Raw genomic sequence first — 22,896 nt, 5'->3', positions numbered from 1 at the left:
GAAGCAAAAAGCCACAAAATCCTAGGCCACCTCCTAACACCTCCACAAGGCAAAGCAGGTCTGCTTCAGCCCAGGGCAGTGGGCTACCAACAGACATCAGGCCTAGCCTACCTCAGCCTGAGTCAACATCAGCTGCAATTGAATCTACATACTTGTGCCCTGGAAATCCTTCATATAATTGTATAGAAAAAGATGATTGCATCGCCTGCGATGGATGTGATAAATGGTATCACCCTAAATGCCAATATTTAAGTGATGCAGGGTTTAAATTTCTCTCTGAAGATGGCTCACCCCCATTTATCTGCATACAATGTAGAAGTGAAAAAGGGTCACTCCTTGATTTATTTAAAGGTGCTAAAATTTTCAAAGAACTCAAACAGCGGTTTACAGTGCTCGAGAGCCGTGTTGCAGATACCGAAGATCGAATAAACACACTTGAATCCAAGACAGACTACAGCGAATCCGTTGAATTCAACGAAGCCATAGATACTAAGCTTATCGATTTTAGACAAGATCTAGAAGAAAGATCACGGAGAAAATGCAATATCATTATTCAAGGACTATCTGAATCATCAAACGATATTGAATCAGTAAAAAAGATTGCAGCTGCATCAGGTCTTGGACAAGTAGAAGTGGTATCCGCAATCAGGCTTAATGACACAACCCGACCTCCAAACAGCAATAGAACAAGACTTGTTAAAGCCATGTTTGCGGACGAAACTACCAAGTACAAACTATTATCAAGGGTAGCGAGAAACCAACTAACGCTTTCAAACCTCTATCTGCACGTAGTTATGTACCCAGACCGCACAAAGAAAGAACGAGCAGAACGAAATGCTATGGAGTCCATTCGAGATACAAAAAACGACCAATTACGCCTGTCAGGCGTAACCAACCAGAAGTGGGTCATAAAGCGGGAAAAACTAGTGCTGATAGACCCCAACATCAGGCTCAAACCTCAACGTCAAAGTACAGCACAAGCCAGCAACCACCTAGCTGCCTCAAGTGCATCTACACTAACTTAGATGGCATCTCAAATAAAGCCGACCTCTTACAAACTTTAATTTTGGAAGAAAAACCACATATTATTTTTACAGTTGAAACAAAACTGAAAGAAAACGATTCAAGCGACTTTTATTTTGATACTAAAAACTTTTCAGTTTATCGTAGAGACAGGCCTAACATTAAGGACAGCAGAGTAGCCATTTTGATTAAAAATGATATTATTTGAGAAATTATCCAAGAACCTGTTTGGACTGACAGTGAAATTTGCGTTTGTTCACTTAGATTTGGCGACAAGAAACTAGCTGTTGCATGTATTTATAGACCCCCGAACTCTACCCGCAATTATAACACATCAATAAATCTGTCTATAAATCAGATGTGTAATATTGAACATGACCAACTTATTATAGCCGGAGACTTCAACTACAAAGAGATTAACTGGACAGATCACATTGTGCATGGCTTACCAGAGAGTGACCAACAGCTGTTCTATGAAACATGTTGTGACAACCTTCTTGTTCAACATGTACATGACAAAACAAGGGTTAGGGGCAATGATCGACCATCTACACTTGACTTAATCTTCACTGAAAATGAACTCGAAATAGATCAAATCAATTATTTACCACCTATCGGCAAGAGTGATCATGCAACATTGGCCTTTGATTTCCTACTCGAAAAGGGATCAGTGCTTTCAAAGGAAGACACCACCACTACCAAACTTAATTACCACAAGGGCGACTACTCTGCAATGAACTTTCACTTCAGTTCCTACAACTGGAACAAACTGCTAAATGACAAATCATCTATTGAAGCATGGGAGTTCTTTCATGACAAGTATCAGCAAGTAACATCAAACTTTGTACAACTTACTAAAACTACACACTCTTGCACTCCTAGCAAACAGAAATGGATGACTGCCAAGACCCTTTCCAAGATAGCAGCAAAGGAAAAAGCCTGGAAACACTACCACAAAAGACAAACAAAAGCAAGGTACAAGAAATACTGTCAAGCACGCAACATTTCAGTAACAGCTGTGAGACGAGCAAAGGCATCATTTGAACGTGACCTGGCACTCAACATAAAAATCAACCCAAAGGCGTTTTATGCATATGCTAGAAGCCGCACATCAATAAAAGCTGAAGCAACTCAACTTAAATGACCTGATGGCTCTCTCTCAACATCTAGCCTAGAAAACAGTGAAATTCTAAATTCAACATTTAACGCAGTTTATGTTACCGAAGACACAAACGAAATACCGATACCTGATAATGTGTTTGAGGGCTCACTGCTAGATGACCTAGAAATTAACATTGATGAAGTCGAATCCGCCATCAACCAACTAAACTCGAACTCATCACCAGGCCCGGATGGTGTTCATCCTCGGGTACTGAAGGAATGCATCAAAAGTTTGTCTGTTCCTTTACATATTATCTTTTGCAAATCTGTTAGTTCCGGTAGCATACCAAGGGAATGGAAAGACACGAACGTCACACCTATCCATAAAGCTGGTGCCAAAATAAACCCATCAAACTACAGGCCTATTAGTCTGACATCCGTTGTTGGCAAACTACTAGAGAGGATCATCAAAAGTGCCATGGTATCCCACCTCGAAAGAAACAACATCTTGAGTAAACATCAAAATGGTTTCAGACCAAATCGTTCTTGCTGCACACAACTCTTTTGACGATGGTGACTCTGTCGATGTTGTATATCTAGACTGCCGTAAAGCATTTGATATGGTACCTCATGAAAGACTGATAGCTAAACTGAGAGCAATGGGTATATCAGGCAAAATCCTAAAGTGGACATCCAACTTTCTTCATGATAGACGTCAGCGTGTCTCTGTTAAAGGGCAACTATCATGTTGGCTACCAGTGACTAGTGGAGTCGTCCAAGGCTCAGTACTAGGTCCAGTACTCTTCCTGATCTTTATAAATGACATTCTTGACTCAATCAACTCCAACGGCAAGTTATTTGCGGATGATGCAAAAGTATATCGCCGCATACGCTCTGAAAATGATGCCCAAATGCTTCAAAAAGACCTTGACAAACTCAACACATGGAGTAAATGCTGGCTTCTCCAGTTCAATGAGACAAAGTGTAATGTTGTATTGTACATATGAGGTCGCAAAATCCTAATCATACATATCGTCTTGGTGACACTGATCTTGCATCTGTGACTGAGCAAAGTGATCTGGGAATAACTGTTACTACAGATTTCAAATTCAAAACCCACGTAAACAAGATTGTCGCAAAAGCTAATGGCAGAATTGCAATGATTAGGCGTACCTTCACTTACTTAGATAAAGAGATGTTCATCCCATTGTATAAAACGCTAATTCGTCCACTCTTAGAGTACTGTGTACAAGTGTGGTCACCTAACCAAGTTGGACTCAAGAAGATTTTAGAAAGAGCACAAAACCGAGCAACCAAACTTGTACCTGAACTTAGGAATCTTCCCGCTGATGAGCGTCTTGCCATGCTTCACCTACCAACACTCGAAGAAAGACGAGATAGAGGTGATCTCATTGAAATGTTCAAAATTATCCGTGGTATAGTAAACATTGAGGCAAATTCATTTTTCACTCTAAGGCAGAACCCCGGAGGTTATATAACCAGAGGACACTCACTTACACTATCTAAACCTAGATACAAAACCATCAGGAGAGATACCTATTTTGACGTCAGAGCAATCAACAAATGGAACTCACTACCAGAACATGTCATTAACAGCACAAACACAAATTCATTCAAAAACAACCTCGACATTCACATAAACAAAAGGAGAGGAGGCAACTATTACGAGCATTAAGCTCACAGCCTCTTTTAATCACTAAAGGTAAGAATCACTAAAGGTAAGTATCGCGGATTGAAACTCCCGACAAGGCTCCCAGCTGAACGTGCATGGAATTCGTCGTCTCCTATGATAGTCTAAGCAGCCTTTGGCAGTGGACATTGTGAGTATATAAGTTATACCTAATAGTCGCTTGATAAAAATGTATGTTTCTTATGATAATTGAAGTTCACCATAGAATTTGTTACACCTACATTCAAGTCCATGAGGTTACACTTAACAATCTGTAAATTGTACAACCGGAGGAAGTCTGAAAGCCACAGCCATTTTGACCACGTTAACCACTGGAAGAAGAAGACGGCTAGCGTGTGGAACTGTAGCTGACACTTGGACATTTGAAAAGATAACTTGTTGTTGTAAATCCGCAGTATCAGAATAATAAGCAGTAGTATATTTCTATATTATTTGAATTGCGTTGGGTAATAACAGTTGATTGTTGACATTTAAGTCACATAAGTACCACACTGGAGCTAGTATTTACTCTGTAAGCCCTGAGTGGCAATTATTTATGAACTATACTGGGAGAGTCCTGGTAATTGGAGACAGGTCATACTTAAGTACTTAAACAATGAACTTACAATTAATCAAACATATAGACAAAATTGAAGGTCAAAGCAGACGTAACAACCTGATAGTATATGGAGTAATAGATAGCGAACATGAGAATTGGGATCAGAGTGAGAAGAAAGTAAAAGAACACTTTACAAATGATCTCGGTATTGGTGGGGAGAATATTGAGATTGAGAGGGCACATAGGCTCAACGCAAGATTTAAACCGAGACCGATCATTGTGAAATTCAAAGATTACAAAACTAAAGAAAATGTTCTAAAAGCAAGTAGAAAACGTCGAAAAATGAACAAAAATGAAGAAGGAAACAAATTACTATCAGCGAAGATTACACAGCAAGAGTTCGTAAGATCAGAAAAAATTTACAACCAAAAATAGATGAAGCTATTAAAAGCGGAAAACCGTTCAAAATAAGATACGATAAACTCATTATTGATGACGAAACTTTTACATATGATATAGATAATGATAAAGTAGTTAAGTATAGTAGATATAAACCTAGATAGGGGTCCGGCCATGGCCCAAACACATATCAAATAAACAACAAATGTAATAATATTATTGGTACAATTGTTGATAATGACGTAAATGACAATAATAATAATAATAAAGGTGAGAATAATAACGAAAATCAGGAAAAAGAAAACATTGACAATACAACTAATAATGGTCAAACAAATGGTATAGATAACGATAACATAAACGCCGACGTTAATAATAGGAATAACAACGTCAATAATAACAATATATATACCAATGTTACAAATAAAAATATAAGTAAAAGTATTTACACGTCCACCTCTTTAAAGACTATTGTGTGGAATATAAATGGTTTAAAAAGTAATTTTAGTGATTGTGAATTTATAAAATTTATTTGTGATTTCGATGTAATATGTTTGGTTGAAACTTGGACAACTTATAGTGATGACTACTACATTAAGGGATATAATTGTATAAGTAAAATGCAAGAAAAGTTACAACACCGTGGTAGAAATACAGGTGGAATTATGATATATTATAAAACTAATATCAAAGTTAAAGAATTACCTAGCTTATCTAAGTATATTATGTGGTTACGAATCAAAACGGAGAACGATTCTATAATAATAGCTAGTTTTTTATAATAAAAACTCCCCATATGCTAATAATAACAATTTATATGAAATACTTACAAACGAATACGCTGAATATTTATATAAATATAATAATAAAAATCAAATATTCATTGTTGGAGACTTCAATGGTAGAACAGGAGATTTATTGGATTATGTCAACAACGATGTATGCCCAATAGATTGGGATAACGAATTATATATTGAAGATGATGAAGGTAATGTAAAAATTAGAATTAATGAAGATAACGTCACGAATAATTATGGCATAGATCTTCTCAATTTTTGTAAAGAAACGAATTTAAGAATTGCTAATGGTAGAATTAACCCAATGTATAGTAAAAGTTACACTTTCATAGGACAACAAGGCAAAAGCGTAGTCGATTATATATTGACAAAAGCTGATAACTTCAGGTACATAGAAGATTTGAAAGTAGAAAATAGAATAGAATCTGATCATATGCCAATTACGTTTCAATTAGGCCTACTAACTAAAGATAATATAAAAATAAAAAAATTAAATATTGAAAATTGTCCTAATCCTAAACAAACTAAATTCAATTGGTCAGAAACATATACTGAAACATTTAAATTAAGATTACAGCATAATAAAATCGATGAACTTAAAAATGAAATAACTAACTTGATTAATGATAACCTAATTGATGAAGCGGTTTCAACTGTAGGTAGATTGTATGAATATGCATGTAAAGGAATTATCCATAGGAATTCCAACAATAAAACAACTAAAGCTAAAGACACATGGTATGACAATCAATGTCTTGCACTTAAAAACAAAGCTCGAAGAAATTTAAATAGATTCCGACACAATCGTACACAAACATTGCTTAATGCATACCTGGAAATAAAAAAAGAATATAAAACATTAATAAAAAATAAGAAATACAGCTATATTAAAAGATCACGTACAGAATTGATTAGATCATTAGGAAAAAAAAACTCCAAATCATTCTGGATTAAACTAAAACAAACAAAACCAAATTTTCCAAGTAACATATGTATTAATACATGGCGCACTCATTTCGAATCCTTATTTCATATTGATGAAAATAGAGATAATCAAAATGTAGAAAGTATCATTAATGATGAACCTGCTGTAAATGAAAACGAACCTAACCTAAATAATGACATTACAGTAGATGAGGTAATTCATGCCATTAAATCCCAAAAAACAGGTAAATCACCTGGAATCGATGGATTATTACCAGAACTTTTTATACACTCATCTCAAAATGTAATCAATCTAATAACAAAATTATATAATATAATTTATAATACAGGACAGTTTCCACAGCAATGGGCAACCAGCCTTATTGTCCCAATATTTAAAAAAGGTGACAAAGAACAACCAGAGAATTATAGAGGAATATCACTTATTCCTGTTTTTGCTAAAATTTTCTTACATATTATCAATAAAAGATTACAATTTTGGGCAGAAGATAATAACATTCTACATCAGGAACAAGCCGGTTTTAGAAAGGGGTTCAGAACATCGGATAATGTATTTATTCTTAACACAATCATGAATAAATACCTAGGAAAAAAACGTGGGAAAGTATATGTTGCTTTCATTGATTTTAAACGAGCCTTTGACTCCGTAGGACATCAATATCTTCACATAAAACTAAAAAATTCAGGAGTAAAAGGAAAAATGTTAAACGTTATTAATTCAATGTACAATAAGTTATCAGCACATGTTAAGGTCGACGGCAATATTAGTAATTCTTTCAAATGTCTAATAGGTATACAACAGGGTTCGCCACTCTCGTCCTTTTTATTTAATGTTTTTATTAATGATTTGAGTGAAACATTAAATGAGGGAGGCGACGAGCATAGAATCCAAATAGGAAATCTAAAAATTAATCATTTACTCTATGCAGATGACCTTATGTTATTTGGTGATACCGTTTATGGTCTACAATATTATTTAAACAAGTTATCTACCTATTGTACAAGATGGGAAGTAACTGTCAATGTTAACAAGAGTAATATTATGGTGTTTAAGAATGGTGGTAATCTTAACAAATTTGAAAAATGGAATTACAATGGAAATACAGTTGACATTGTCAAATCCTTTAAATATTTAGGAGTTGTTTTCAACTCAAATGGTAATTGGAATAAAGCCAAAGAATACAATTGTCAACAAGCTAATAAGGCTTTGTTCACATTAAAAGGATTGACCCATAGACGTTTTGGTAACCTCCAAGTTAATATATGGAACCATATATTTGATGTTAAGATTATGCCAATCTTACTTTATGGTAGCGAAATATGGGGTTTAAATGATATATCAGTATTAGAGAAAGTTCATCTAAGATTCTGTAAATACATTCTAGGAATAGGTAATTCTGCACCAAGTGTTGCAGTGAGAGGAGAATGTGGAAGATTCACTATCCAAATTCAAATTATCATTAATATAATTCGTTATTGGCTTAGAGTAATCCAAATGGATAATGACAAATTTATTAAACAATGTTATGATTTTCAATATAGAAAAGCTCAAAGAAATGAGCAATGTTGGGCCAATGACGTAAAACAAATACTATGCATAAATGGATTTGGTAACATATGGTACTCACAACAGGTTAATAATATATATACTTTTATTTCAAATTTTAAACAAAGGCTTACAGATATTGAACGACAGAAATTCTACGAAGATACTAGGATACACTCTAAGCTTCAATATTACAAGCACGTTAAATATAAGTTTGGAATTGAAGAATATCTAACGAAAGTAACAAATTACAAACATAGACAAATTATGACTAAGATACGACTAGGAATTTTAGAATTAGAAATTGAAAAAGGAAGATGGAATTGTATAAATAGAAATGAAAGATTATGCAAATTATGTGCTTTACAATCAATTGAAGATGAATATCATTTCACTTTAGTTTGTCCATTTTATTCAGATATTAGAACTAAATATATGTTTTCCTTTTATACAAACAACCCAACTAAATTAAAATATATTTATCTTATGTCTGCCACAAATACTGATCTTATTGTTAAACTTGGAAAATATTTATTTTTTTCATTTAAACGTAGAACAGAATTTTTAAACGCACTCAACTGATATTTATTTAATATTGTATTACATTGTATATTATTTGGGCCAAAGGCCATATATAATAAATGTTTCTTGGATCTCCAAGAAAGAATGAATGAATAAGTAGATTTATTATCCATAAGGTTAAATTATTGCCCTCAATTGCGGTCACTCACTTGGTTGAGGCCTATGGTTTTTGTGTTTGTATCGTTTTGTGTTTGTTCGTATGTAATAAGAAATTATCATAGAAGAATAAATTGATTTTGCATTCGGTACATGTTGTCTGAGACTCCTTTTGTTGCATACCTAAGACAGAAACTGCATCCAGTTTCATATGTTTAACGAAAAAGTTAGCAACAAAGACCTCGCATTTCATATCCTTTTCAGACCCCTCGGGTATGTTGTAAATAACAATATTATTTCGTTTACTACAATTTTCCAGATCTTCAATTGACGATTCAAGGTGTTTAATCTTGATTACGTCAGCTTTATCACGTAGGCTACTAGATAAAGTATTGATTTCCTTACCCTTTTCCTTTTCCATGTAGGTAAACGCCTTTTTCAGATCATTTAGTTCACGTCTTTGCGAATTCAATTCAGTGTTCATTTCATGATGATGATTCTAGTTTCGTGAGGCGATTCCCAAATGTATCCAAGGTAGTAATAATTTGATTGATCTTAACATGAAGAGCTTGAATATCCGTTTGCATCATCGCTAGGCGTAACATCCTGCGTACCTAGATTAGCCGGCCGTACTGGCGAAATAACCTTAGCAGCTGTAGCTGCTGCGGTACGTTTAGGAGGCATTGTGATAAATATGTGTAAACCGGGAGCTCAGGACAAACACGTCTTACTCGCTCAAGCGCATAATATACTAATTTGAGTAGTTAGACTATTCATTGTTTCCACATGGCATCATGTTGGTTTATTACCTGAAAGTATTGTAAGTTGGTTGTTTCAAAAAGTGCTGGTGGATAACAAAGTTCATGCTCAAAAACTTCCTTGTTGTCCCCTCGAGTCTCCTCTGGAACTGTAGGATCGATGCACACATATTTGCCTGTATGTACTTTATTTCCAGGATCTTGAATACATTGCAAGACTTTCTGGCCTAACATCAGTCCAAAATATTCAATGCTTAATACCACATTGCCAATATTCCGAGTCACCTGCAGTAACTCCCGTGTCAATGGTATGAAATCTCTGAGTCGTAACCCAATGGATTTTTTAATTGCTATTGTGTTCCTGACGTGTGGCCATAAGTTCTTATGTTGGCCGCTGCTGGAGTAACGCCCTGATAATATTGCGAGGCATTACATTCAGCGCAGATTTGGTCTGGATGTACTCATTCCTAAATCTCTTGTCAAACCTCTGGTTTTCTTTGAGACTTTTCATAGAAACCTTTTCAATCACCAGGTCTGTTGACAATCCAGCCCAGATGGTCCAAACGTCATACAACATGGAGGTCATTGTCAAACTGCTGTTGAACATCTTTGTATTTCTACTGGTTAAAAAATCGTTAAAATACTTACACATCCCAATATAAATACTGTAACAAAGGCAACACAAATGCCATCTGGAAAAAATGGAATGTAGATCATCCAGAAGCAACAGGAACAGGAACTCATCTGCATCTTGAGCTGGTCATGTGTATCACTTTGGACTGAAATGTTCACCCCAGGGTATCCCTGTTTGTATACCATTGTTGTTTACAGCGAAAACAACATTTTTAGTCAAAATTGACACATTATGTTGTGTTTTTCCGCAAAAATGACATGCTAAATAAAATGTTATGACTATAAGTTTGATATCACTGAATAGGAAATTTAATAAGCTTTCGGATGACATAAATCACACTTGTATATAATGTATTTCAAATGGTTAAATATATGTAATTAATGGGGCATATTAATTTTGACTTAAAATGACCTTTATTGACCTCTGACCCCTTGACCCAATGCTTTGATTTTCGGTGACTTTTAGTATGTCGTTCTACACTTTATAAGGAATTCAAAAATACCTGCTTTGTTACTATTGCAATTTGTGGTGGGTATATCATTAGATTGACTGAACTATAAAGGAAGTTACAAGAAAACAGCAAGCCATGGAATGCGATGGTTCACGCAGATGGCTACATCGGTCCTGTTCAACAGGTAAGTTTGATTCGTATTTTTTACAATTGCTTGTCTGTGGAATAAGCATGAAGGATTGGTAGGATTGGTTGATAGTTATATATCTTGATAACCAAAAGATCGACTGAATATAATTTTGGGTAAAGATAAAGACAAACATAACAACAAACTTGTAGGCCTATAATGGCGTTTGAATTAATAATCCTGTTACAGTTGCACGAATGTTTGATAAAAGGTTTCATAACTTTTTGAGAAAAGTAATTCTATCTGATGCACATCCTATTGGTAAAGTCATCGATTATTTTTACCGTGTTGAATATCAAGCCATAGGCTCACCACATATTCATATGATTTTATGGGTTGAAAATTCACCTCAATTAGGAATTGCCGAAAATGAAAAGGTAACATGAATTAATTTAAAGCAGAAAAACAAAATGCAATTTTATGTAATTTTAAGGTTGTTTGATATCATTTTTTATAAATCATTTTCTTATCTGTTATGATATTAACTTGAAAAACACTTTTGACAACACACTCAATAGTGGTGCAGTCAACTTAAACTTAAATACAATCAAAATAAAAACAGTGTAACTGGCTTTTCTTTGAGTAAGACATTAAATAACAAAGAAAGTAAGAATAAAGTAAACTGTATAAACAACAATGCTGTCAAGACAGCTTTACAAGATCTATTGTACTGTAGAATCAATTAAATTACGGGGCACTCCACATTAGAGAGGTTTCGCAATCTTACGAATACGATAACGAAAACGGATACGTCACACACACGTATTCGTTTTCGTAAGCCATAAAAAAATCTGTTTCGCATGGCAACGAAATATTGAAGCGCGTCCAAAATATGACTGCGGTAAATTTGAGCGAAGCGCAGGTACGTGTTGCTTGGTGCTTGGCTGCCTAGGCCTAGCGTAACATCAAAGTGAGTGAGGACTTTAAAAACTGCTATTTATCAAAATTGACTTGGCATTTTAGTAAATTACTTTAGTAAATTACTTTCAATAAATCTATAATTATATTATAATCATGAATCATTCCTGATTCAAATGCAAAATGTGCAAAATAGATCAAAAACTATACTCGTTTTGTAGTTACAAATATGACTGGTGATATTCGTCAACACGAATACGCTTTACGAATATGAAATGGGGATCAGCTCAAAAGTTTCACAAATGTATGACGTATCCGTTTTCGTTATCGTATTCGTAAGGTTGCGAAACCTCCCTATTATGTTTTCAATCAGTAATGCCTGACCCTCTTAGTTTTTGTCAAACGTTTGTCACATGCACGGCTCAATAACACATGTACAGAAAGAAGTAAGAACTGGAGTTACAATATATACAATTTATTTACACAACGATAACCAAATAAAGTAACATAAAATATAATGTGAGTTTGGTCAATTTAGGAGGTGGTGAACATTAAAGAACAAAAATGTAGTCTTACCCAGAATTGCACTATAAGAAGCCAAGTAACATTTGTTGCTGAAACAACAAGAAAAACAAAAGAACAAAAGCAGCAGTATTTTAACACACTCAATTAATAAATGGGACACCCCTATTTTCCCATCTTTTTATAATGGTATAGTCCATACAAGTCGAGGTGGCCGAAAACGGCACCTGATCCGTTTTACGGTATTACTTTGACATGGCTAATTTAAATTTAGAATATTTTTTTTTTCATTTTTTCTGTTTCAAGGGACATTACATCTTTAACGAAACCGTGTACTATTCGGCCCACTATTGATGGGGCGATTCGGCCCACTTTGGGGCCGAAATATCCCACTTTTGGGCCGAAACGTCTCACTTTAGACCAAATTCATATTCATTTTTTTGGTATTTATCAAGTTTTTAAAGGTGTTTAACAGTCCGTATTTTGTTGATATTGACAAAGTTGATATAATATATAATAAATTACTAAAAAAACGTAATTTTATATTCAATTTATTACTTCGAAAAACCTTGTTTATTTCGTGCATTCGCCAAGCCACCAACAGAGGGCGTAACTTGTTTACATCGTTCGCTTGACTAAAAAATGATCATTTTCGACAATGTTTTCAAAATGTTTGCTTTATTGCATCTTTATCCCTAGTAGTGCTACCCCATAGTCTCTCAAATAAATAAAGTTTGGGGAAAAAAGCTTATTTTATGCTTACTGTATAAGTGCATATCAAAGCCGATAAATTAAGTGTGCCGAATCGTCTCAGCAGGGCCGAATCGTCCCGAGCCGAATCGTCTTAGGGTCGATTCGTCCCACTACCATTGGGCGACTTTGTATGGGGCGACTTTGCGATGAGGCGACTTGACTAGCATCCCATATCAGACCTACCTCCTATACCTATAGCCCTAGAGGCTAGGGCCTAGCTAGGTCTAGAGGGCCTACCCCTAGGCCTAGGCTAGGCCTAGGCCTAGTATTATTAAAAATAAAACTTACCAAAAATCCATGACTTTAAACTTTAAATTAGGGTAGGCCTAGCCTATTTGAATTACTGTACCTTTGAACGTAAAATCGGAAAGTGAATGGGGGATCGATCCTGAATGGGGTTAATTTCAATGAAATTCTAGCCTACGACGTGGTGGGTAGCCTCTCTCTCTCTGGTATTAACGGGACGATTCGGCCCTGAGACAATTCGGCCCGGGACGATTCGGCCCTGGGACGATTCGGCCCGGGACTATTCGGCCCGGGACGATTCGGCCCTGAGACGATTCGGCACACTTACATTTATCGGCTTTGATACATTTTATATAAGCATAAAATAAGCTTTTTTCCCCAAACTTTATTTTCAGAGAGACTATGGGGGTAGTACTACTCAGAGCTAGCCATATATATAAAGAGTTACGACATTGAAAATTAGAAGCCATCTTTGTGTCAAAGAATTCGCACGCTGAGGGCGCGCGCGTCTATTTTGTATAGCGTTTTCCTATAGTTCATGCATTATTTTTAGAATTTTTTGTCTATGAAATAAGAGTGTTACTTCAATGCAAGTTGCGAGTTGCGAGTCGGAAAGTGCGAGTTGCGAGTCGGAAAGTGCGAGTTGCGAGTCGGAAAGTGCGAGTTGCGAGTCGGAAAGTGCGAGTTGCGAGTCGGAAAGTGCGAGTTGCGAGTCGGAAAGTGCGAGTTGCGAGTCGGAAAGTGCGAGTTGCGAGTCGGAAAGTGCGACTTGCGAGTCGGAAAGTGCGAGTTGCGAGTCGGAAAGTGCGAGTTGCGAGTCGGAAAATGCGAGTTGCGAGTCGGAAAGTGCGAGTTGCGAGTCGGAAAGTGCGAGTTGCGAGTCGGAAAGTGCGAGTTGCGAGTCGGAAAGTGCGAGTTGCGAGTCGGAAAACGAACGCGAGTTGCGGGTCGGAAAACGCGAGTTGCGGGTCGGAAAACGCGAGTTGCGGGTCGAAAAACGCGAGTTGCGGGTCAAATACACCAATCCTACCTAAACAAAATAGAGTGGGTTGTATTGTGGATGTTAGAAACAAATTGCTTGAGCATGTGATATGAAACAATTAATCATTATATTTGATCTGCATTTTTGCTCGCATATGTGCGACCAGTGCGACATGATACAACCCACCCAGGTGTGTAGACTCTGTACATAGTGTAGGATGATCACCAAAATTAACCTATTGTGGCATATATTACAATGGCAAGAAATGTAATTATTTTCTTAACACTGCTTACAATATTTTTCGCGCCGCGGCTCTTGCCAGCTATGTCCCAGGAGGACACATTCATTAATAAGCTGTTTCATAGCGGTAGCTTTAGTATCTAAGGCTGACAGTTTTGTGAATTTGGAAACTCGACTATAATTTATAGGTAGCTGCTGGACCCAAAAAACGTCTGGGAGAAGAGAGTCTATATGAAAGCCTTTGCTGATAATACAGTATTATTGAGATGTAGACGGAAATCTGTAAAATCTTGATCAATAAATAATAACTTCGTTTTTGCTGTCAACCAGGCCGGTATTATAATAAGTCACTGTCAAATAATCATTCGATAATGGTCAAAACTTTATTTTGGCTCTGTCAACATAAAGGGAGGTATTTACAATGACTTTCTTTGACTGTCAATCTAGGCCAATGTTATAATAATACGCCGTCAGATATTAAATCATTGAAACAGTCGTAAATTTGTTGTTGGTTATCAGATGCCGTGGGGGGTCCAATCAATTATCGTCAGAAGGTGAACAATCAGTCTAGGTAGCAGCAGCAGATTATTAGGAACGCCTGCTCCATTAATTAATCCAGAAAAAGGTTTGTACATTATATATTTGTTTATTAGCCTTCTCCTAACACAATTATATTTTCTTTAAAAAAAAGGTTTTATAAGTGGTTTCAACATTTATGATTTGTGTTCCAACCGTACCACGCCGAGAATGTTAAAGGGTCGTTATCCGATCGAGTTAAAGAACCATACCATGAAAGTCCCAGTGGTCTAATGGTTAGGGCAACTGCATATCAAGCAGACGGTCCGAGTTCGAGTCTCGGTTGGGGCGACATTTTCTCATTCTCACAGATTTCCTCATCTTTATCGTTTCAAAAATTAATTAAATAATTTTCAGTGTATCACCGGGCGGTTTGGAATTTATTTCTATGCCTGTTGTGTTTATATATAATTATATTATTATACAATTGAAAGCAAAACCCGTTGAATCTCAAATCATTAGGACTAGAAATTTGGCTTATCAATCAAATAAATACTTTCGTTCAAAATGAAACTCCAACCTCTCTCTAATCAAAAGATTGAACTCGAAAACGGACCGTTTTTTTTAATTGGGTATGTTGAAACATTTCAATATTCATTTAAAAAAGTACATTAATTATAGTATTGATCAGTGGCTATAGAGGCGTAAAAACCCTCGGTCAATATCATGTAAAATGCACCGTGGAAGGGTCATTATTAAGACTGCAAAATTGGGCTTATCAACAAATAAATACTTTCGTTCAAAATGTAAAATCAATGCTGAAAAATTGGGCTTATCAACAACAAAATATTTTATTATTAGACGCGATAACAGCAAGGATAATCAGTATAATTATTAATATAGCCACTGTTACTAGTTTTATTCTACATGCTAAAGTAAATAAAAATCCACTAGAAAACAAGCAAGTCTGAATGTTATGCTTATTAGCCATGTTATGTTTGTTACTGTAGGCCTATGATTGTTTGTAATGTCCACATATTATTTCCGTGGGCATATCCATAGTGTATCACTCACAAAAAAGACGTGTGAGGTTCTTTCTTTAAATTTTGAAGAATGATTTGTGTTACAGGTTGACACAAGAGTCAAATGCTCAAGATATCGGCTATCGCCATGGGACCCTTGGCTTATCAATGAATAAACAGTACTACTTTCGTTCAATTGAAATCGGAATCTGACCGTTTCATTAAATTGGGTGTGATTAGGCCTAAACATATAATAATTTATTAAAAAGGTATAATAAAAACAAATGCATCAGAGGCGTAAAGAACCCACGGTCAATATCATGTAAAATGTATATGGTATAAGCACTGTGGAAGGGGTCATTATTATTAAACTGGAAAATTCGGCTTATCAACAAATAAATACTTTCGTTTAAAATGTAAAATAAGACTGCAAAATTGGGCTTATCAACAAATAAATACTTTCGTTCAAAATGTAAAATAAGACTGCACAATTGGGCTTATCAACAAATAAAATACTTTTTTTTTCAAAATGTAAAATTAAGACTGGGAAATTGGGCTTATAAACAAATAAATACTTTTTTTCAAAATGTAAAATTAAGACTGGAAAATTGGGCTTATAAACAAATAAATACTTCCGTTCAAAATGTAAGAAAACATTTTTTAAATATAATCCTTAAGCTCTGTCTATACTATCAAACTAAATATGATGTGCCCATATTATATAGACATGACGATGTCATATCACTACGATAATCGGGCATATCACTACCATATTTGGGCACATCACATTTTTTTTGAAGTCGGAATTGGACTGACGCGATTGATTTAATTGGGTATTTTTATTAATGTAATGATTCATTAAAAACTATAATACCGATACGCGTTTGGTATTGATCAATGGTGCAAAAAACCCTGAGAAATAATGTTATAACGCGATTTGGTGATAGCTTAGCAATAATACAACCCATATACTATTATTATAAATACCTATTACAAATCCATTCATATAACTTTTCATCGCGAACCGAAAATGTATAAATGTTATTCTACAGACAGTAATTATATATTCAAAAGCCATATTATTATTATTATCAATACCTAAATGCGATACAAGTTTGTGCGTTTAATTCTAGAAAGAAACGACTGTGCTGACAGGCCAATGACATAAATCACAAGTAAAGTCCCAATTGTTCACTTGCGTTTTGATTGGCCGACCTATTATATTAGATTAATGAAGACTGTTCTTACTGTCCAGTCAAAAAGTTACGCGGCGTTTTTTGTAAGAAATATTTCTTGTTTATTATTCACTTTAGCATTATTTGTTTCTGAATGCTCAACTTGTTTATGTTTTAGTTAAGTCAGTGCTTACTACAGTTCTAGGCTAAGCACTGGAGGTAGGCCTAGATTAGATTCACTTGGTGAAGAAACACTGTTTCTCAGGCAAAAACTCCACGAGATGAGTATAGGCCAAGAGCCCGTAACATATGATTTAACCCCATACAACCCAGAAGGTTTGACCCCTTAATGTTAATACTATGCCAAAAACATTTTAAAAAAAAGTTTGCCAGCCTGACCCCGGGGGTCGGGTCTGGTCTCCAGACCTCCTCGAAAACCCCCAAAAATGGTTTATTTCCCTACATCTCTTCCATGAACCAAAATTTGTACAAACATAAGTGTGTGAGGACATAACAAAAAAACAAAAACTGATAAAATATCAGGTCGGAAATGTCATGTCAGGCCAGGCCCCCTTAAAGTGACCCCTTCATGTTAATTTCAACCCACGTCATCCATACCAAATTGGTAAATACATAGTACTGTACTGTAGTATAGTACGTATCACACACCAAAAAGAAAAAGAAAGTTAAACCTATTAAAAAATACTTCATTTAGCCTCAGTCATTTGTGTCTTCAAAGGGTTAAGTAAAACCTAACTTTTAAACATAACGATCATGACTAAATAGTTGACCACATACAAATATTTGAACATTGTCACTGCACTGCATTGTAGAACACAAGAAAAGAAAAGCTAGCATGAACTAAACAACCTTTCTTATTCCTTATCCCGGCATGGGGCATAGACTGTATGCACAATCTGGTGGAGGTGTAGGCGTTGCAGTAGTTACAGTAATTTTTACAACCTCAGCCATATAACAAGATAATTCTGATAGTACAGTGATTTACAAAGTTAATGCATAGTTTCATAAAATACTAAATTCATAAAATACTAGATACTAAAGCATGCTGAAAGAAAAAATAACATTATAAAATAACATAATATCTCCCACCTTCCCCATTCCTGTCAAGGACAATTTTACAATCTTAAGTCACATTTTAAGATCAACATTTAAATTTATATCTGTAGATCCCTGACATACTTAAATGGTAAATAAAAGATTTTAAAAAAATGTTTTTGTTTTTTTAGACAATATTAAATTCTAAACCCTTTTCACAGCGTTTCATAAAAACATACATAATGTACCTGAAAATGGTAAAAAAATCATTATAGCTCTTAAACATAATAAATAAATAAACACCATCCTACTTAAGAAACAGATTCTATGAACGCAAACAAACATATAATACTAGATCAATAGAAAGTTTACATAAGGCAAACACTGAGTACAAAAAGAAAAGTTTCTCGTATTCTGGCGCAAAGCTATGGAATAGTTTAAATGCTATAAACTCAAATGCAATTACAGCTCCTAATATACATATATTTAAAAAAATAATAAATGAAGGTAAGATATACTTGAAACCCTGTTTTTCATGAAATCATTATGTACTGTAAATGATAACTTGTGTAAATAGTTTTGTAATAAGTAACGGCCTTGTGAAAAACACCAATCTGGTGATCCAAGTGTTGCATCCGTTTTAAAATAAAGTTGTTATTATTATTATTATAAACATTTAGACCTATGGTGCAAAGCAAAAAAAATCACTTTATAATGCAGTGTAGAACAAAGTCAAAGCTTAACATGAACCAAACTTTCTTCACACCCCTCACCATATCCGCCTCCTCTAAATGAGGCCAAAATTGTAATAGATATATTACAAATTTTGTGGTTACAGTAATTTTAATAACTAGATGGTACGCTCGCTTCGCTCGCGTACCATCTAGGTCGTGCCCACAGATGGTTCTCGAATACATAATAATTTCAGCGTTAAAAAAACTGGCGATTTCAAATGTACGTACCGCAGGACAATAATACATGTCGTTTACAGGAACGAATAAATAAACACTGTGATTTATGTACTGTAAAATTAGTACCCTGGGAATTACTTACGAAAGAGAAACTTGTCACAAAATGAGACCAATTGTTTAAGTCAAATTTAAACAAACTTAAATTGTGTTTTGTATGTAACATTTGGGTTGAGGGATGGGGAAGAGGATGGGTGCAAAGAGGAACAATTTTTAAATATATTCTTTACCCATTTATTAACGAAATATTAATTGTTTTCATGTTTTACAAATAATATACCACTAAACACAGTAAAACATTGCGATTTAATACTTTGTTGAAACTATCACCGTCATAGTCGATTGAAATAGTACAGTACATGTAACGATACATCACTACGACGTATATATGTTTATATAATGTAAAACAATTTGTGAAAACCACCTCTATTCGGGGAAAATCATAAATTCGATTTAATCGTCAATAAATATTAAATTATCTAACTAAACTTAATTAGTAGGCCTAATGGTTTTACATTGTTTCTTAGAGCAAATTCTAAGTTGGTTCCTACCCTACCCACCCCCTACCCACCAAAGTTGTTCTGCGTTTAGGGCATGTGATGTACCGTAGGCCTATCCTCTACTGGTTTTACAACGCTACTCATGCCAGTGAGGGAAGGGTGATGATATGGGTGGTTTAACTGCAATAATAAAGATGTGTACATAATATATGGCGAGTGAAAACGCTAGCTCATTATCCGTTTAAAAAAAATTTATATCCAACCTCTGCAGCACAGATTGAAAAAAAAATGGATCGAATTTCTGTTATGAGTATACAGTACCTGTACTTGCCTTTACGACGCCTGAGGGAATAGACACTTGTGGAACAGAGATTGGAATGTCCCATTCATCGCAAATCAATACATTTGTATAAACGTATATTAAATCTATCAAAATAGTATTTTTTAAAGAAAATCGGCCTGTCTTCAACATTATGATGCTATACTCGAGCTGTTCAACCGGTTTTCAGCCATTAAAAACAATTATCGTAGGAGGAGATAGGAAAATGCGAAGCATCCTCGTATTATTGTCTGCGGGTATTTTTCAAGACGGACATCCATTAGACAGTGTATACCACGATCGAAAAACACCCCTATTTGGGGCAAATCGTTGAACCTAAATTCGTTTTAATCGACAATAACTAATTATCGAACTCAATTTAATTAGTAAACAGGGTTACATCAGGTGGTTAAAATCAGTACCGAAAGTACGAACCAACTTTATATACCATCGAGTAAACATTCTAGAAATAACGCGCGATTTACCGAATTTTGCCCTTACGTAAATTTATATATAGATTGTACTGTAAATCCCTTAAAAAAGAATTGTTTTCTAGACAATATTGAATTCTAAAACCTTTCTTAAAAATAAAAATGTACAGAATTAAAAACAATATTTAAGTTTATGGTTATTAATTAAACCTCGTGTTTCAAAGCACTGTTTATTACAAGATAGAACTTGTTTGTTATAATTCTGTAACTAAAGATAATAAGGAATATGTTTGCTTTAGGATATGTTCAGTTAAGGTGGCATTATGTAAGCGGCGTACATATTTTTGTGTGTGAACTAGGCCACGGATTAGCGTTAGGGAGCTGTTACGCCGCACCAGTTGCGTTAGTAACCCTTGAAGAAGAGGGTAGATTTAATAATGCTAATCCAGTGAGGCATCAGTGATTTTAACCTTAACCAATAAGAAGACACGACCACGGTTAATAGCAGGCATACATCGAGATCGCTGACCGTCAAACTATCAGGTTTTAAATTTTAAAGTACAGTTCACGTCAGCGATATATTTTCATAAATTAAATACAATACTGTAATAATCAGATAATTGGCCGTGTGCTAATTGTGTTTGAAATTATTTTGAATTAGAATGCAATTCTGCAAGTAGTAAGAACAAATCAGTATTTTGAAGGTAACATTATACTGTATAAATAAAAATATCAAAAAACAACTTTACAATGTAAACTGTAATGCATTTTTCATCATGAATGTATACATAGTTCAATCTGCTTAGATCTGATTATCAGAGTGTTTTAAATGCAAGCATTGGAATGTTGATCGTTGTGTCTGAACACCTTGACGTCTTGCGTCAGATAACAAACCGTAAACTGTGAGTCTGAACATACCCTTAACAGAACAGATATATTTTAAAATATTGTAGCTTTGTTCAACATAAACACATTCCCCAGCCAACCCCCAAAAAACACAGAGATCCAAAAGTTTACATGATGTATTTATAATAAAATGTCAAGTTATAAGTATTCATGGGTAGTGATCACACTGTATTTTAATATTATTTAAAAAATAGCAGCCTCCAAATCTATATTGCTTTCATTCCAAATATTTTTAAAACCTGTTTGTGTCCTGCTCTTAAGAGTGCTTTTACCTCATTGTGAATGACTATCTCGTTGATTTCTGCGTACGGTTTAACCTTCCTTACGCAGTTCATGTTTAGGTGAAAGTAGGCTGCAGATACCTTCGATGCTACATGTTCTTTGCCATCTTTTGTATATTTCCTTTTCAGGTTGACTTTTAAGATGACATAATTTGGCTCTTTTCTATAGCGATCTGAAAATCTTTCTTTGCACCCATAGCATGTTTTAAGGTTAATTACCATCGTTGAAAAACAAACACATACTGGATGCTCGTCATTGTTCACTGGTGCCCTTTTTGCTAATTTTCTCCTTTTTGGTTCTGGCGGACGATGAGACCCTTGATCTGGAATGAAGAGATGCTCCACCTCTTCTGCATATTGAGCAGCTCTCTTCTTTTCATTGCGGTATTTCAACGCTTTTTTCTTATTTGCTCTTTCTCCTCTGCCCCCCCCCCCCCCCCCTTATGTTGACCTTCTTTGAAGCCGTTAATCTCAGGTTGTTGTCTAATGGCATCGATTACGTCTTGCCTAGCTGCTTCTAAAAGGGACATTTTTTGCTTTGACACACTCATTTTAGCATGCCCTACCTCAGCCAAGTTTGAAACTGGTGCATCACTTGGTTTGTAAGCCCAAAAAATATGACTTCTTCGAGCATACCACCAGGAATACCAGTTCTGAAGAACTTGATGCTTCTCAGTGAACTTGGTCATTTCTTTGCATGCTTCATTAAGTTCAGTAAGGGAATATGCAGTGAGCATAGAATTTGCAATCTCAATGAATTGTGCAGCATCATCTTGCGGAATTTTTTTTGAATGGCGTTGTACACTTTGCTTGTAATGAAATTCGCAGGATACAGTTCTACGAACTCCATCATCGCCGAACACATTCTTGATACTTTTCCAGTTGGCATGATTTTCATCTGCAACAAAACCAACTTTATATACCATCGAGTAAACATTCTAGAAATAACGCGCGATTTACCGAATTTTGCCCTTACGTAAATTTATATATAGATTGTACTGTAAATCCCTTTAAAAAGAATTGTTTTCTAGACAATATTGAATTCTAAAACCTTTCTTAAAAATAAAAATGTACAGAATTAAAAACAATATTTAAGTTTATGGTTATTAATTAAACCTCGTGTTTCAAAGCACTGTTTATTACAAGATAGAACTTGTTTGTTATAATTCTGTAACTAAAGATAATAAGGAATATGTTTGCTTTAGGATATGTTCAGTTAAGGTGGCATTATGTAAGCGGCGTACATATTTTTGTGTGTGAACTAGGCCACGGATTAGCGTTAGGGAGCTGTTACGCCGCACCAGTTGCGTTAGTAACCCTTGAAGAAGAGGGTAGATTTAATAATGCTAATCC

At 35.1% G+C, this 22,896-nt stretch overlaps 1 protein-coding gene across 1 annotated transcript in view; it reads right to left on the bottom strand.

Annotated features, from left to right (window-relative positions):
* Positions 1–13,375, bottom strand: part of LOC140046570 (ribosome-recycling factor, mitochondrial-like) — a 216,208-nt gene extending 202,833 nt beyond the window's left edge. Inside the window, exon 1 of the mRNA XM_072091268.1 lies at positions 13,190–13,375. Coding sequence (XP_071947369.1) covers positions 13,190–13,200 — 11 coding nt within the window. The 5' untranslated portion in view covers positions 13,201–13,375. The remainder of the gene's footprint in view (positions 1–13,189) is intronic.
* Positions 13,376–22,896: the final 9,521 nt, after the last annotated feature.

Source organism: Antedon mediterranea, chromosome 4, assembly GCF_964355755.1.
Source record: "Antedon mediterranea chromosome 4, ecAntMedi1.1, whole genome shotgun sequence".
NCBI lineage: Eukaryota > Metazoa > Echinodermata > Crinoidea > Comatulida > Antedonidae > Antedon > Antedon mediterranea.
The sequence above is the reverse complement of the archived record's forward strand: the minus strand, read 5'-3'. Positions and strand labels throughout refer to the sequence as shown.